Below are 16,862 nucleotides of genomic sequence, written 5' to 3'. Positions count from 1 at the left end.
GATCGTCTCAAAAAACAACAGAAACAGGAAAATAATTGAAATTTGTGCGGAAATTTTGTAAAAATCATGACTGACTTGATGAAAACCCCCTCATTGGATGTGAAAAAATCCTCAAAAAAGGAAGCAACTCGTCGCACGATCCGGTTAGAAGTGAAATTGTTCGAGCCGACGAAAGATACGTTCCCGCGATACAACGTAGGGAAGCTCAAGGAGAAATATTTGAAGAAAAAGAAGGAATCTGACACGGAAAACACAATGTTGCTGATAGACGATACCGCATCCGCTTCAGCTCCATCATTTTCGGACCACGAGAATGACGATGTCGCGCGTTTGGCGAAGAAATTCGAGGAAAAATACGGAAATGCGTACGAAATGGCAGATAAAGGCGCTGGATATGACGAAAATGACTCGTTTATCGACAATACCGAAGCTTTTGATGAGGTTCTGACGAGCGATACGCCCTGCGGAGGCTTTTACATCAACAGTGGCCCTTTGAAATTCGACGAAAAGAAGGATTCAAACGGAAATCCCAACACTTCAAAGGCAGAAAAATCTTCTGGCGGCATGAAAAAACGTCTCAGCTTGTCGTCGAACGAAAGTGACATGGAAGAAGAGCCCGCGGGCGAGAAGAAAAAGCCCAAAAAGAACAAAATGAAGAAGCAAAAGCAAAAAGAAGCCCCTGAACCTTCGAAATCCACGGGAAAAGAATTCGCCATTAAGGATATTTTACGCATCCAACGCGATAATTTCTTGAAAACGAAGACTGAGAGCCCAAAAACACACAAAAACCGCATAGTTTCGGACGACGACGAGTCAGATGCGGATTCGGTAGCTCTTTCGGAGTCCGATAGCGATAGCGACGTAAAATTCGTTGATACCCCGACATGCCCATCAGACCTCCCCGAGGATGTACAGCAGAAAATTAACGAATTTCAGTCGTTGGCTGACGGAAAAACGGGCGATCAAGTCCTTATGCATCCGGAACTTTACCAAATTTTGTCAGATATTGAAGGTTCCTCGACTTTGCCACGCGACAAGAAAATTTCCATCAAAAATTTCCTCAGTAGTGTTTGTTCGTGTCAAGAATTGTACCGAAAAGTGCAGAAAGAACGTCCTTGGGACACGAGTGTCACGCCGATGGAGACAGATACGGCGGCAATTTCAGAGCCGCAAGCCCAAAAAAGTACTTCAATCGTCGATTTGTGCTCGAGCAGCATCATCGATAGCTCGTAAAACGGATTTTTTGAAGGAAACATTAAACTTTTTTCATTTTATTTTACTAAATTTATCGATTTTCACTTCAAATTGTTGTCGAAATACGCGAAAAAATCTAAAACCACATCCGAATCCTTACTTTTTCTTGAAGCCCAAGTCGTAGGTGAGCTTTGCAACCTGAGCAAGTCCGACAAAGCACAGGGCAACTGTCGTTCCGAAGAGAATGCGATCCATTGGGCCTCCTTTTAGATGCACGGGCAAGTTGTTCTTAGCCTAAAAAACACAAAAATTCGAAAAAATTCATGAAAAAACTTGAAATAACTCACTTGGAAGAGTTTCATGTTCTTCTTCAAGCCTTCGGGCAATTTGTCGGAGATAAGATTGGGATGATCGTGTCCATGTCCGCCCATTTTACTGAAAATATTGGAAAAGAAAAACAAATGTGAGGTATAAAAGTTTGTTACATAATACGGGAAAAGAATATTTTTGCAAAATTTCCTTTGAAAAATTCATTTTTTTAAAGAATTTTAATTTTAGGCTTCGGAAAAATCTCAAAAATTTCAAGTTACCTGCGTTTTTGGTTATTTTTTGGAACGTAAGACGATGAAAAAAGCCTTTTTCTTGTGAAAATTTCCTTTTATCTGGCAGAAAACTTGCTTCTGTCAAAAATGACGTGTGCCCAAAGAGCAAAAACTGTCAAATTTCGGGTTTTTTGGCCAAATTCTATGACATCTTCGTCAATTGACGTGAAAAATTTATCAGAAATTCAGTTCTGCATTTAATTTTTAGCTTGTAAATCATGGCAGAGCTCCTAATTGATCCCGCAATTCGTGTATGGGTCTTCCTGCCCATCGTGCTGATTACCTTTTTGGTAGGAATTTTGCGGCATTACACGTCGATTCTGGTTTCGTCGCAGAAAAAAGTCGAATTAACACAAATTCAAGACAGGTGAGTTGATTTTTTTTCGATTTTTTCAAAGTTTTTATGAAAAAAAAATTTTTTTTTTAGTCAAGCGATGATCCGTGCTCGAATGTTGCGGGAAAATGGAAAATATTTAAAGTACCAAAGCTTTGAGATGCGACGACATTTCTTCAATAACGAGGAAACGGGGTATTTCAAGACACAAAAAAGAGCTCCGCAAGGTCCCAATTCGACGGCAATGCTCACGGATGTCGTCAAGGGGAATTTTATTAATGTGTTGCCGATGGTTGTGATTGGCGGATGGATTAATTGGATGTTTTCGGGCTTTGTGACGACAAAAGTTCCGTTCCCGCTGACTCTTCGGTTCAAACCCATGTTGCAACGAGGCGTCGAATTGGCGTCTTTAGATGCGGCTTGGGTCTCGTCAGCTTCGTGGTACTTTTTGAACGTCTTTGGGCTGCGAAATATTTACACTTTAGTCCTTGGAGAAAATAATGGTGAGCAAAAATTCACTAAAAATCGCAAAAATTTTAATTTTTTTTCATTTTCAGCTGCCGATCAAACCCAAACAATGCAAGACCAAATGTCGGGAGCAGCAAGTTCCATGCCACAAGACTCCAAAGCCGCATTTAAGGCGGAATGGGAAGCTCTCGAGATCACCGAGTACAATTATGCGCTGCAAAATGTCGAGGCAGAGTTGTGTGTGAAGGAGGGCATCAATGGAGGGCAAAGCGCCCATCAAAATAACATTAAATAATAATTTAGGGGGACGCGGGATTGAATTTTTAGATAAATTAATTGAATATTAAAGTAATAGAGATCAATCAATATACAGGAAGAGGTTTTATTGGAAGGTTTCTTGAGCCAGCTCAAGTAATTAAATGACGTCTTGTGATGGGGTCGATGCAAAAACAAGCGATTCTCCTTTGTGGACTCCTTTTATGTGAGTTTTGAGGGTTGAAAGTTGGATGAAACGCTTTCCGCATATCGTACAGCCATATAAACGTTGATCTCGGTGGATTCTTTCGTGTTTTATCATGTCGTTTTTCTGAAAAAAATTAAATTTTATTAATTTTTAATGAAGAAAGTTTTTTTTAGACCGAAAATTAAATTTATTTTTATACAAAAATTAATTTTTAGTTAATTAAGTTAAATTTTTAAAGTCAAAATTTAATTTTATAAATTTTTAAATCAGTTTTCTTAAAACTAAAGTCAATTTTTATTGATTTTCGGAAAGTTTTAGACATGAAATTGCATAAAAATGACTTTTAGAATGATTTTTAAGTCAACTTTTGCTTCAATTTTAAAAAAAAAATTTTTTTTTGTTTGCGAAAAGCTTGAAATTACTACAAAAATTACATTTAATTGCCTAAAAAATTTTAATTTTATTTTTTAATTTTAATTTTATTAAAATTTTTAATTTTATAGGATAGACGGATAAAAATTTTCATGAACATTTTTTCAAAAATCTTTAAGATCCAAAATTAACTTAAATTTTAAACTAAATAATGTTTTTTTTTAAGAAAAAGAGACTCTAAATTGCTTCAAAAGCTATATTTTAGACCATTGATGGTCGAAAAATTGTTTTAAAAAAATGATTTTCACGAAATTTTAGCTTCAAAAATTAATTTTTAGATCCTTTATGGCTTAAAATTTTACTAAAAGTTAAATTTTTTGAGAAAAATATTAAAATATGCTTTAAAAATTATTTTTTAAAACACTTGATGACTCAAAAAAGTTTTAATTCAGCCGAAACTATAATTTTAAAACATTAAAAGACTTTAATTCAAGTGAAAAATAATTCTAAAAAATTTTTTATCTAAACTTTTTTCAAAATTTAACCAAAATTCAGATTTTCGAGAATAAGATGCTCAAAGCTGCTTCTTAAATTATTTTTAAGAATTTTAGTTGATTAAAAATTATTCAAAAAATTTTAATTTATTAAATAAAAATTAATTATTTTTTTTTCAATTTTTTAATTAAATGACTTAAAACCGTAATTGTTATTTTTAATTATAAAAAAATTTTAATTTGCTTTTAAATAATTTAAAATTAATTAATTTTAATTTAATTTAATTTTTTTAATTTTATAATGATTTTTAATTTTTTTTTTAACTGAAAATTTTTCAAAATTTAATCAAAAATTGTATTTTTAAAAGAAGACATGCTTCGAAAAATTTAAAATTCATGAAAATTCATCGAAAAATTTAATTTTTTGACAAAAAGAGGCTTAAAATTTGTACCCTAAAATTTTTTAGAGATCCTTGCTAAATGCAAATTCTAATAAAATTAAGTTTTCAGTCAAAAATCTCACCTGCGTAAAAGCTCTTTGGCAAAAACTGCACAAATACGGTTTCTCTCCCGTATGAATCCTCGTGTGAATCTTCAAAGTCTCCAATATTTTGAACGCTTTATTGCAATAACTGCAAATATATGGTCTCTCGCCAGTGTGAATCCTTTTATGTTTCAACAGGGAATAACTCATACTGAATCCCTTGCCACAATCGCTGCAAACAAACGGTCTCGCTCCCGTATGAGACCTCAAATGTGTCTTTAACTCGCCTTTGCTGATGAACGCCTTCGGACAATCGGGACATTGAAAGGCTTTCGTTTGCGTGTGTCGCAATAAATGTTGCTTGAGATTCGCCTGCGACGTGAATTCCTTGCCACAAAAGCTACAAAGACACTTTCCGATGCCCAGATGTTGACTCAAAATGTGCTCCTTTAACACGGATTTGATGCTGTAGCACTTTCGACAGATATCACACTGAAATTTGGCATCCGAAACAGGAGTTTCGTGTGTGCGGAGATGATCTTTCAAGTGATCGGCACGAGAATAGGCTCTTGGGCAGAGATGACAGGCATGACGACGGAATTTGTTGCCTGAAATTGCTTCATTTTTGTAATTTCCTGTCTTTGAGAGATGATTCGCGGTGAGATAGTGTCTCCGTTGAGACTTTTTCGAACAAAAGGTGATGCAACAAAGCTCACATTTACGACTTGAGTGACAATTGTGGGTCTCAATGTGTCTCGAAAGCTCATTAACATCTTCGAATTTGTCATTACAACTCTCACAATGAAGCTTTTTATGCGTTTCCGGTTGAATTTTTGGTAATTTTTCATCTTCTATTAAATCTAATTTGCTAATTTCATAAATTTTCGTTAATTTTTTGCTACTTTCTTCACATTTTAGGCGAAATTGAGACAATCGATGAATTTCTTCGAGACATCCATAGCAAATGTGTTGAGAAAATCCATCATCTTTGGAAATCTAAAAAATTTTCATTGAAAATTTTCGTTTAAAAATTAAAAAAAAATTAAGGGACTTACCAAAATACTTGGAACGAACTCATTTATCACTAAATGCAACATCCGACCGTCAAAAAGGTCAACTAAATCCATTTCCGAGGTAAGAGAAGTCAAACAAGTTCGACATTGTGAGTAAATTTCATTCATTTTACTCAATTTTTCGTTTTGTTTACCTTTTTTCGCGTTCAAAACATTGACTTGTTAGGGTTGTGAATATCGAAAATGAACGAAACTCGTCATTGTTGACGTCCCCTCTTAGATTTTCCTCGAGAATTTTCCCTCCGTCACTGATGTGAGAAAATTTTTCCATCAAAATTTGTCCTATTTTGATTTTTTTTCCTAAAAAAAATGAATTAAAATTAATTTTTTAAAGTAAAAGTTGAAATTTAAAAGGAAAAATTATTAAAAATTAAATTAAAATGTTAAAAATTTTCCTTTTCCTCGCATTTTTGGTGCATTCGCATGCATTAAATGTCGAAGATGTTTTCGTCTCGGAACTTTTCCAATGGAAAATCGATCCAAACACGTTCAATTGGACTTTTGAGACGCTCACCGAGCAATTTAGCTATCGTTGCAGCAAAAAAGGTCATGCAGATTTGCCGCGATGGCTCAACTACATGTACTCCAAGGAGCATCATTGCGGATTTCTCTTCGGAACACCTCCTGCCGAGCTTGCTGGTCAAACTGTGCCCATCGAGATAATCGCTTTGGATGAATTGACGTACGACACGCGAAAACTCACCGTGAATCTGATGATAACGGAACGGAATCCGCCACGAAGCTATTCCAGCGTTATCGCGATGAAAATTGATAATCTCAATTGGATTCACATCATGGATCCGGGACGTGTTGAAACCTTGAAAAATATTTTTCGACGTGAATTGTGGCCCGAAAGCATGGCAGACCTGGAATTAGTCTTTATGGATTCGGCTGTGAAGTTGGGGGCACGACGCCCGATCAACCCGCAAGAGCGCGAAGGGGTCGTTGTGCATTTAGGGAGCACTGTTCCCTTTTCCCAACGACTTTTGGAGCTGCAAGAAGAAGTAAAGCCGCTTTATAAGATGCAAAGTTGCTCCTTTAAACGTACGAGTGTCGAAACTTTGTTCGAAAGTTCGGGTTTTAAATTAGATTGGTGCTCTTTTCGGATTATCGAGGCTGAAAAAACTGCCAAGAAGCAACAATTTAAACATGATCGACATAACGGGAACATGAGTCACACGAAAATTTGGGAACCCTTGAGTAAAGATGACTTGCCAGTTAGAAACTACAGTGATGAATTAGCGATTTCAATTGCTGTCCCGGGAGTCATTTTAACATTATTGATTGCTCTATTGACCGTCGTTTTGTGCTTTGAACATGAATCCTTGTGAGTTTTTAATATTTTTTAATTTTTTGATTTTTTTTTAATTTTTTTATTTTATTTTAACGCAGGAAAGATGAAGCCTCCGAAGAATTTTTCGAAGGACTTTTTGATATTTGTCTTGATTTTTTTAGGTATTTTTTTCGTTTTCTTCTTTTCTTTTAAAAAAATATTATTTTCTATTTATTTAATATTTTTTTTACAAAAAATTGATAATTCTCATTTTTTTTCCATTTAGGGGCGAAAAACCAGCTCCCACAGTTCAAATGGTTCATTACAGCACATTGAACAACCAGCCGACAACCACGTTGAAAAGTTTGCGGGAAATTACTCCAACGCATTTTGTGGATGATGCGAGTATTCGGTCAACGAGCCCATCTGGAAGCATGTTTATCGATAATAGTCCGTTGCCGGTAATGAGACCCTTGCCTCCGCCCTATAAAAGTCGCAATGGAGGGGTTCATATTTGATCTGAGCCTCGGATGCTTTACTGTTAGAGGATTTTCATATCATATTAAAATTAAAAAAAAAAATATCTTGCAATGTTTAGACAATATGTTAGTGTGCTCTGTAGTTGATGTTTCGTAGCACGTATTTAGAAGAAAAGACTTACTCATCTCATCAATTGATTCAATTCAGTCAATAAATGAATTATTGCTATCATCTATTTGAGAATTTTGTGTTTTTTTGTCTCTCTTGAATTTTTTCACATTTTTGCCATTTTAGAAATATCTAAAATTTTTTTTGACTTTTTATAATTTTTTTTTTATTTTTAAATGTTTAAAAAAAAATTAAATTTTTTATTTGGAAAAAAAAATTTGAAATCGTTTAAAAATAAATGATAATTTTTGAGAATTTTCAGCCAAATTTATTTTTAATTTTTAACAATTTTAAAAATTATTTAAAAATTTTTTTTTCAAAAAAGTTAAAAAAAAATTCATTAAAAAGCACAAATTAAAAAAATGTGAAGTCAATTTAAAAGAAAAAATTGGAAATAAAAAAAATTTGGATATGAAAATAATTTAATTGAAAAAAATTGGAACGCGTTTCATTGAAAAATTTTAATAAATAATTCAAAATCTTAGATAAACATGTCCAAAATTTTAAAGAGCTTGCTGTCTAATTAGACATCAAGATAAAAGTGTCAATCTTAAAATTTTTCTTTTCTTTGGTTCTATAAATTTGCTGCAAAATGTTTTCATGATTTCAGTTGTTTTTGCACAATGAAGTTTTCAGTTTTAATTTTGACGGCACTTGCCTTCTGTTCAGCTCAAGCTAAATCCGTTAGTCGTATTGTTGGCGGAACAAATGCTAAGCCACATTCAATTCCGTATCAAGTGAGTTATTACGTGAATTTAATTTTACTTATTTTTGGAAGTCATTGAAAGACAAACTTGGATCTAAAGAAAAAATTCTCTAAAAGAAAATTTTCTTAAAAAAAAAAAAAAAAATAATTAAAAAAAATTAATTTAAAAATTAAATTAAAATTAAAAAATTCAATTTAAAATAAAAAAATTTTTAAAAAAATTTTTTTCTTTTAAAAACAGAACGCTTATAAAAATAATAAAAAAATAAAATGGTCAACAACGAAAAATTTTTAATTTTAAATTTAATGTCAAATTAAATTATTTTTTAAATTATTAATAAAATTTTAAATAAAATATTTTGAAAAAAAATTTCTTGTTCTCAATTGGCTCAAAATTATTTTTTTCGTATATAAAGAAATAGGTTATTTAATTAATTTAATTTAAATAAAGGTCAGTATTCAAAAATGGCAACAACATTACTGCGGCGGAAGTGTTTTAAACAACTGTAAGTCTTAATTTTTTTTTTTACAATTGAAGAAAAAAATATTTTCTTCTGTCTAATTTTTTTTTGTATCAAAATTTAAGCATTATACCTAATTGTATTTTTTTAATTTCAAAACTAAAAAATTTTTTATAAAGAAAATATTTTTTTTTTTTTGATAAATTTTTAAATAAAAAAAATATTTTATCGAAAATTTTTTCCATAAATAGATTGGGTTCTTACTGCTGGGCATTGTCAAGACGATGATATCGATGACATCAAAGTCGTTGGAGGTGCTCACGATTTGAACAACAAAAACGGAAACGAACAAGAACGTTCAATCGAATTATTTAACAAACACGAAGACTATCCAGGAGGCACAAAACCCAACGATATTGCCATCATCAAACTCGCCGAACCTTTTGACTTGAACGAATATGTGCAACAAATTGGATTGATGTCGTCAGGTTCAGCTACAGGCAAAGGATTGGCAAGCGGATGGGGTACCAATGTCGCTGACGATCCAAATCCAAAACCTTATCCAATTTTACAAAAAGCTTATTTGGAAATCCATTCGCAAGAAAAATGTCACAAACTTTGGCCCGGAGATGATTATACTGATAAACAAATTTGTGCGGGACCTATTGATAGCGATGTTCCAGCTGTGTGCAGGTAATTTAAAGCTTTCATGAGTTAGAAGAGATTTTTTTATTGAATTTTACTGCAGCGGTGACTCGGGCGGTCCAATTGTCATTACATCTGATGGCGATAAGTTACTTGCTGGAATTGCTTCATGGGCTTCCGTACCTTGCGGACAAGCTCCCGGAGTTTTTACCTTTGTACCGTCATTTATTGATTGGATTCAAGAACAAATTGAAAATAATTCTTAAATGAACGATAATAATGGCAGTTTCAATCCAATAATGTTAAGAAGCATTATTAATAAATATTTGAAACTGGATCATGAGAAATATTAAATTAGCGAAAATTATTTGTCCCGCATTTCTTACTGACATCCTCTTTTAAGCGTTTTGTCGTTTTGAGTAAGATCAGTTTACATTTTATTAGAAAAAAAAATTGGTATGTTATAATTTATTGTCACAGAGATGTAACTAAAAAAATTTTCAAAGGGCAAATAGCAAAATATTTTTCTTACGTTTCATGATCATTTGACAAAAAACAAAAAAATTAATTCTTTTGGAGAAATAAAATTTAAAATTTTTTATGAAATTAAAAAAAAACAATTCAAATTTTATTTGATGCTTTAAACAGAAGATTTTTAAAAATTTTAAAGGCGACTGATGAAATGGACTCTATACATAAAATTCAATTTTCTTTGCTTCTTGCTTAACTTACTAAAAATTTGATAATTTTTTATAAAAATAATAACACGAAACAAAGCATGATTAGTTACTTCATAAGTAAATTTAAGTCGTTGGTCGTTAAAAAAAATAAATCTGACGCGGCTTCGAACAAAATAATTTAACGTTTTTTCATTGACAGTGCAGGACCTGAAGGAAAATTTTAGTTTCGGAGGCTCAAGGAGTAGATTTAAGCAAATGGCAATTAAACTGACGTGCAGAACATGGTTAAGTTCTCGCAAAGATCATCTATGAGAGATTTATTAATCGTATGATATGGGATTTTTTTTTCAATAAATTTATGGATTTTCAAAATTTATATTTGTAAGTCTAAAGTTTGTATGTATGGCTGATTGACTTAGTTCATTGAGTGTCGAAAGTCCTTCTGAAAAAATACGATTTGGGCATTTTTCGCCTATATGTTGCATAGATTGTATTTTGCCATTTATTGAGGAGAAAATTACATCGACCACAATTTGTCCTGAATCTGTTTAATTTCGTTCATATATCCCTTGGTTGATCGAATCCTTTCAATGCGACAGTACAATTCATCATAATTGACAAATTTTGTACATTTGATGAGTTCCATTCGTTTTTCCAAAATTTTTTTTTATGTCAAAATCTTGGAGGTCTTTAAATTGAATCCAAGGAGGTTTTCTATTTCAATCTTCAACAATTTTTTCATACAATAAGGAATTTTTGTTTTCAAAGGTAAGGACGTGATAAAAAAAAAGGTTCGATACAGAAATTTTCTCAAAAAAGTATCAAGATTCTTCTAATCTTTAATGATATAAATTATCTTTAAAAAAAATAATAAATGATTATCTTTACAAATTAAAATGAAAGTAAAGAAATTTTTCAAGTTGAATTCTCAAAATTAAACGAAATTGCCTTTAGCAACAGAAGAAAGGTACACCCCTGAAAAAAAAACAATTAAAAAAATTTATCAATCATTTCAATTCTTACCATTCCATTGCCAATGCCAAACAAGACCGTAACTGACCCAAACGAAAAAAGTCACATGTTTGGCATTTCATCAAGATCATTTCACCAAACTATTTTTAGAGACTCTTCGACATAACTTACATTCCATTCGGAAATTTCCCAATCAATAAACTTTTCGTCACCTCATCGAGTGTGAAATATTTTTATTATTGTCCAATATAATATTATACGATGGTATAAAAAGAGTTTCATATAAAGTAGAGTAAGAGAGGAATTGTCTTTGAATGTCTACTACTTCTACATCAGGTTAAAGATATGTATGGTGATGATTAATTTTTTTTTTGTTTTATGTAAAAACATTTTAAATTGTGACGACGACAGATTTGTTGCTAAAATTGCTATTTGATGTGTAAAAAAGTTGTATAAATGGTTTCTTACTATTGCTACTTTGTATATGTTTAAAGGTAGGCTATTACATCATAAAAATATTATATAAGGTAGGCTTATCAGCTAAAAGTACAATTTTTTTAAAAATAAAATAAAACAACTAAAGCCATTGTTAAACACTAAACATTATGTAAAAGGAAAGTTTGTGGGAAAAAATTATGGAATAGTTTTTTTTTGTACATTGACTAATAATAACACGGAGATTGGAGGGCAAGGAGTATTTTTTTTTTGAACTCCTATTTTTTTATAAATTAAAAAATAAAATATTAAAAGGATACATAATACTGAAAGCATTTTTTTCTTGCATTCTCTTTGACTTCTAAAATTTACAAATTTCCTAATTTTATTAAAAATGGCATTTTTTAAAAAATTTCATCAAAAAAGTTATCACGCATTTTCCTTTTTTTGTTTGTTTTTTGCTTCAAAAATATTATAAATATCATTTAATTTAATTAATTATTAATTAATTAATTATTTTTATATAAAAAGCCTAAATAAATATTTTTTTTAACATTAATTTGATTCAGAAAAGCTGCCACATTGAGCGCATTCGTCTTACAAAGCTATTAAAATATAAATATCAAACATTCGAGTACTTGTTATGTTTATTTTTTTTGTAAGTCCATATGTTTACTTTTTCAATTTGAAGCTCTGAGCCAGTTAATATTTCGAGATTTTTTTTTTTTTGGATCATTTCTTATCAACTAAATTTTTTTTTGTTGTTTTTCATGATTTACAATCAATCAATATTTTTTTTAATTCACATTTTTAGCTGCTTTCATTTTTTTTAAGGCTAAGTTATTTGGCAGTGTTTATAACTTAAGGATTCTACTACAAAAAATTAAAGAAAGGAGGATTGAAAGTAAAACTGGAGCATTTTTTTGGGGAATATTTTTGGATTAATTTTATAATGTATACTTATGGAATACCTTTTAAAAGTCCGTTTGTGCGTAATTTTGCTTGAGAAGAACTTCTCTTTGTCTTCCTTTGTGTTTTTTTTTCATTCTATTTTTCTTAACAAGCAGTCTCGTTAGGTACTTTTGAATTTGTGTTTGTGTGTTGTGTGGAAGCCTCGTTAACGGATGGCAGTCCATGACTTGAGGAGCTGTGTTGCGGTCCATTGGTGGTATTTGTAGCTGCTTTGCGGGATTTGGCGCAACAGAGGCGTCGAAGAGCGATTTGTACCTAAAAAAATTAAAAATTTTAATTTTTCCTTAAAAAAAATATTAAAAAAATTTTTTCTTACTTGTGGTTGACTCGCTACAACGATGAAAATAAAAACGCCTTGTAGCGCATTGATGATATCCGTGACGTACCAAATGTGATGCGGACCTCCGATTGCCCACGAAAGCACGTCAGCGATCCACGTGATGCCCATAACGATAACGAGCTTCATGCAAACTCGTCCTAAAGCTGCACGTTCGGTAGTTGACTTGACATCATCGCGTTTCCACAATCCGCAGGTGAGTTGTCGCGTTGTTATGGCAAAAAGGAGCAAATTAATGCAAAGTAGAATACCGATCGGTAGGAAAAAGTAGACGAAAATCTCGGATTCGCCCGAGAACCAACATTTTTGCTCGGCGAAATGAGGACGGATGACGTTGTTGGCTTTTAACGAGTCAAGAATGAGCCCGATTCCGGTAATTATTGTCGGAAATCCCCATGCGTAGATGTTGTAAAGGTGCAAACGGAAGTTTTCCTGTCGTCGTTCCATGCTTGTAGGACGGAGATCCCTAAAAAAAAGGTAAAAATTAATTATTTAAATTTTTTTTATTAAATTTTAATTTTATTTTTGAATTTAATTTAATTTTAATTTATGTAAATTTATTTAATTTAATTTATTTATTTAAATTTATTTTGAGCTTTTTGTCAAAAATAAATTTTCTGAAAAAAAAATTTTAAATACTTTTTCATACAAAATGACAAAATTTATACAATTTTTGGTAATTAATTAATATTTTTGTAATTTTAAAGATAAAAAAAATAATTTGATAATTTAAAATTAATTTTAGATCAATTTAAGTTGAAAATTAATTTTCTTAAAATTGATAAGAATTTCATAAAATTAAATTTTCAACAAATATTTATAAAAATTTTTTTAATAATTTTAGGAAAAATATTTTTCGATATAATTTTTGGTAAAATACAATTTTCACTTTACAAAAATATTAAAAATTTTTTTTTTTAATTTCTTGAAAAATTTTAAAAACAGACAAATAATGCTAATTTTTTACTTTTTTCATTAACTATTTGAAAATTTGATTTAATTTAAGAAATATAATTTTAAAAAAGTAAAAAAATATTCCGACAAACTTTAATTTTTTATTTAAAAAATAATTTTGAAAAATTTATTTTTCTTTTAATTTTTTAAAAATTTTAAAAATACAAATTTAATGCAAATTTTTTACTTTCATTTTATTAAAAAAGTCGATTTAATTAAAAAATATTTTTAAAAATTAAAAAAAAATTACCGAAAATTGAAAAATAATTTAAAAAAAAATATTAAAATTTGTCAGTAATTTTTTTTAAATTTTTGAAAATTTAAAAAAATACAAAAATAATGTAAATTTTTTACTTTCATTTTCTATTAAAAAAGTCGATTTAATTAAAAAATATTTTTAAAAAATTAAAAAAAAAATTATCGAAAATTTTTATTTTAAATTTTAATTGAAAAATAATTTTAAAAAAATATTAAAATTTGTCAGTAATTTTTTTAATTTTTTTTTAAATTATTTTTTAACTTAAATTGACTTTTTAAACGGATCTTGAGTCAAAAAATTCAAAATAATTTAAAAACGACCTAAATTTAATTAAAATTTCTTACCTGAAGGTCCACCAAATATTAAAACACATCGTATTCAGCCAGAAAAACGCCGCCAAGAAGAAAAAGTGCATGCAAATCGCCATCGTGAAGCATCCCCAGCCTCCGGTACCGCTTTTCATCAATTGCGTTGCTGCCAACAGAATTTCTCCAACCAACAAACACGCGATGTAATACGTTTGACACTTCCAATGCATTATGTGATGATTGCTCGGAGTCAAAAATCCAATAATCAACGTTGCCGCCAAAAATCCCGCCGATATGAAAAGCCCCACAGAATAAATCGCAAATCTTGTTTGCATGTCATCCATGGTTTTCTCCTCGAGCGCGACAGAAACATGCTCCGAACACGTAAAAAGATGATTTTTCTGCAAAACTGCGTCTTGGTACGTACTTTCCACGCAAAATTGTTGCGACGTGAGTATCTGATCGCCATGAATTTTGTACCCCAGCTTCGTGTTATTAATTAAATTTCTGCCGTCAAATTCGCCGATAATCGCGTAGATGTTCTCCGTGCACTCGGGAAATGTGTAGATGAGGTCATACATGTCACTTTCGAAGACCATCGGTTTGACATCCGGCAAAAAGGCGCACGTTTTATTCATGCTCACGTACACCATGTTCGGAGCGCAGCATTTTCGTAAGGCGTCAGTTCGCGGTTTGCGCGACAAATTTGCCGGATCTTTCGCTTCGCGCGTACAAACGAGCGCCAAATCGCGATCGACGCAGAAATCTTCGGGCTGGATCCAGGCATTGAGCGAATGAAGAGCCAAGGAACCGTTTGACAGAAGGAGATAATCTTTGGACAAGACGATGGGAGTGTGGCACGTTGCGGGACGTTCATCTTCGAGCAGCGTCATGTGCTTCGGGAGCGTTTCGGAGTTATTCCAGAGATCTTTCCTCTGGATCAAGTAAATTTTGGGTAAGTGAATTTTTTTTGGGTCGCCATCCAGGCTTGGGAGACATCCGTAAGTCTTTGCGTCAAAGTATTCGCCGATGCGACAGCATTTTCTCACATACACTGAAATGAAAAAAAAAACAAGAGAGTTTAAGAGGTCATTAAAATTTTAATGGTCTGGCAATGAAATTTTACACGAATGGGAAAAAGGGGTAATCAAACAAAATTTCTCGAGTGTTTCTTCAAGACCGAATCGATTAATGGAATGCGTTGTGTCAACAAATGAGCGTCGCACAGTTGAGCAACAACAAAAAACCCAAAGTCAGCTCATAGACAACTGACAAATACCACATTTCTTCGCATTGATGAGTGTATGATAAATACAATAATAAAGGCGTTAATTAATTCAATTGCGTCTTGAACGCGACTAGAGCATAATTTAACTGTTGAAAGCAAATATATTCATAAGAAAAATATTTATCGTAAATAATATACAAGAATTTACGTTCTGTTTATTTTTCTTCAGTCGAGAGCGAAGATTTTTTTTTATGAAAATGAATCTCGCGAGACATTCGGGATGTTTATAAAATTAATTTCACAAGAATTTCGTCTCGTGCCGAAACAAAAAAAAAAACAAAAAGTCAATTCAAGCGAAGCAAAAGTGAAACCTTAATCCATTCATCATAAAATGCGCGCGAGGGAGAGAGAGAGGAGAAAGACGATAAAAAAAAACTTTTTTTTTTGTTATAAAATCATAATAGTAATAATTGTACGCAATATTGTGTGACCTACCTTTCTTTTCTTTTACTGCTGCTGCTGTATCGACGACGAAACATGATGTTACCACAATTAAAAAAACTATCAAGACTCTTTTGCACTTTTTCCGGGCCAACTCCATGGCCAGAATTTCCGTATTTCACGTTGCGAGACACAAAGCCACTGTTTTATTGCTTCTGTTTTTGCTTTTAACACCAAAATAACAAAGTTTTTCGCGTAAATAGTTCTTTGGAATAATAAAAAAAAATATATAAATTTTATAACACACAACACACGTTTGTCACGTACAGGCGATGTTGTATAGGCACACGAAAAAAAATACAAGTACACAATGGGAAAAATAAAAATTGTAATCGCGGATTGTCGTGCGATGAATGAAACGACGTCGAATACTGATGAATTGTAAGTAGATACTGGCTGCCAGTTAGTGCGAGATACCCTATACAATAATTCCAACCGATTTCCGATCGGATTCCGTTCGGAATTTTGCTTTCGAATGTCCGCTTTTTCCGACCAAAATGGTTTTTCTTTTGACCGATGAGGGCGCTAATGGGTCGTTCAATATTGATAGATTTTGTTTTATTTTTCATATTTATTCTTTATTTTAATAAAAATAATCAACTTTTTACATAAATTAAGTTTACTTGTAGTATTAATTTTTAAATTACGTGTAGATTTTACCATGTCAAGCTTTTGTTTCTCCTGAAACGATGCATTTTTTGTCCCCGTTTCTTGCTTATTTGATCTGAAAAATAATTAAAAACTTTTTAGATTTAGATTTTAAAAAAGATTTTAATTTATTTACGACAAAATAAAGGTTTTTTACCTGAATTTAAAGTGCTGCAACCACAAACGATAAATTTCTTTTCCAAATTCGATAAATTTTCGTCTTCATTACAATTTTTTGTGTTCTACTTCAATATTTTAAGACCTGACCTACGCATGTTTTTAATGTTTCTTCCTACATACACGAAAAAGAGCATGAAAAACATGTTTTAAAGTATCTTAATCATTCTGAAA

The 16,862-nt window shown here is 31.5% G+C and overlaps 6 protein-coding genes across 7 annotated transcripts; 4 read left to right on the top strand and 2 right to left on the bottom strand.

Annotated features, from left to right (window-relative positions):
• The first annotated feature begins 14 nt into the window (after positions 1-14).
• On the top strand, positions 15-1,482 carry LOC134832260 (ubinuclein-2). The gene has a single exon (XM_063846245.1). The coding sequence runs from the start codon at positions 67-69 to the stop codon at positions 1,231-1,233; it is 1,167 nt and encodes a 388-aa protein (XP_063702315.1). The 5' UTR covers positions 15-66; the 3' UTR covers positions 1,234-1,482.
• Positions 1,483-1,931: 449 nt separating this feature from the next.
• On the top strand, positions 1,932-2,968 carry LOC134832261 (ER membrane protein complex subunit 3). The gene is made up of 3 exons (XM_063846246.1): positions 1,932-2,163; positions 2,224-2,633; positions 2,688-2,968. Exons 1-3 carry the CDS (start codon positions 2,015-2,017, stop codon positions 2,891-2,893), a joined length of 765 nt encoding a protein of 254 aa, XP_063702316.1. The 5' UTR covers positions 1,932-2,014; the 3' UTR covers positions 2,894-2,968.
• On the bottom strand, positions 2,967-5,592 carry LOC134832258 (gastrula zinc finger protein XlCGF52.1-like). The gene is made up of 3 exons (XM_063846244.1): positions 5,467-5,592; positions 4,451-5,407; positions 2,967-3,184 (listed from the first exon to the last, which is right to left on the bottom strand). The coding sequence occupies exons 1-3, from the start codon at positions 5,590-5,592 to the stop codon at positions 3,014-3,016; spliced, it is 1,254 nt and encodes a 417-aa protein (XP_063702314.1). The 3' UTR covers positions 2,967-3,013.
• A 152-nt stretch (positions 5,593-5,744) lies between these two features.
• LOC134830627 (epsilon-sarcoglycan) lies at positions 5,745-7,462 on the top strand. Of its 2 annotated transcripts, XM_063844170.1 has the most exons (3): positions 5,745-6,811; positions 6,877-6,939; positions 7,044-7,462. In XM_063844170.1, exons 1-3 carry the CDS (start codon positions 5,865-5,867, stop codon positions 7,273-7,275), a joined length of 1,242 nt encoding a protein of 413 aa, XP_063700240.1. In that variant the 5' UTR covers positions 5,745-5,864; the 3' UTR covers positions 7,276-7,462. The 2 variants fall into 2 exon arrangements, with proteins under 2 accessions (XP_063700240.1, XP_063700241.1); XM_063844171.1 differs by lacking the exon at positions 6,877-6,939.
• Positions 7,463-8,028: 566 nt separating this feature from the next.
• LOC134829900 (trypsin II-P29-like) lies at positions 8,029-9,554 on the top strand. The gene is made up of 4 exons (XM_063843195.1): positions 8,029-8,142; positions 8,563-8,617; positions 8,824-9,265; positions 9,321-9,554. Exons 1-4 carry the CDS (start codon positions 8,029-8,031, stop codon positions 9,481-9,483), a joined length of 774 nt encoding a protein of 257 aa, XP_063699265.1. The 3' UTR covers positions 9,484-9,554.
• A 2,203-nt stretch (positions 9,555-11,757) lies between these two features.
• LOC134832482 (probable G-protein coupled receptor Mth-like 1) lies at positions 11,758-16,171 on the bottom strand. Its single transcript, XM_063846523.1, has 4 exons — positions 15,858-16,171; positions 14,171-15,188; positions 12,593-13,079; positions 11,758-12,531 (listed from the first exon to the last, which is right to left on the bottom strand). The coding sequence occupies exons 1-4, from the start codon at positions 15,961-15,963 to the stop codon at positions 12,361-12,363; spliced, it is 1,782 nt and encodes a 593-aa protein (XP_063702593.1). The 5' UTR covers positions 15,964-16,171; the 3' UTR covers positions 11,758-12,360.
• Positions 16,172-16,862: the final 691 nt, after the last annotated feature.

The sequence above is a fragment of the Culicoides brevitarsis genome, chromosome 2, assembly GCF_036172545.1.
Source record: "Culicoides brevitarsis isolate CSIRO-B50_1 chromosome 2, AGI_CSIRO_Cbre_v1, whole genome shotgun sequence".
Taxonomy (NCBI): Eukaryota; Metazoa; Arthropoda; class Insecta; order Diptera; family Ceratopogonidae; genus Culicoides; species Culicoides brevitarsis.
Note: the sequence above shows the minus strand (reverse complement) of the source record. Positions and strands in the feature narration are given on the sequence as shown.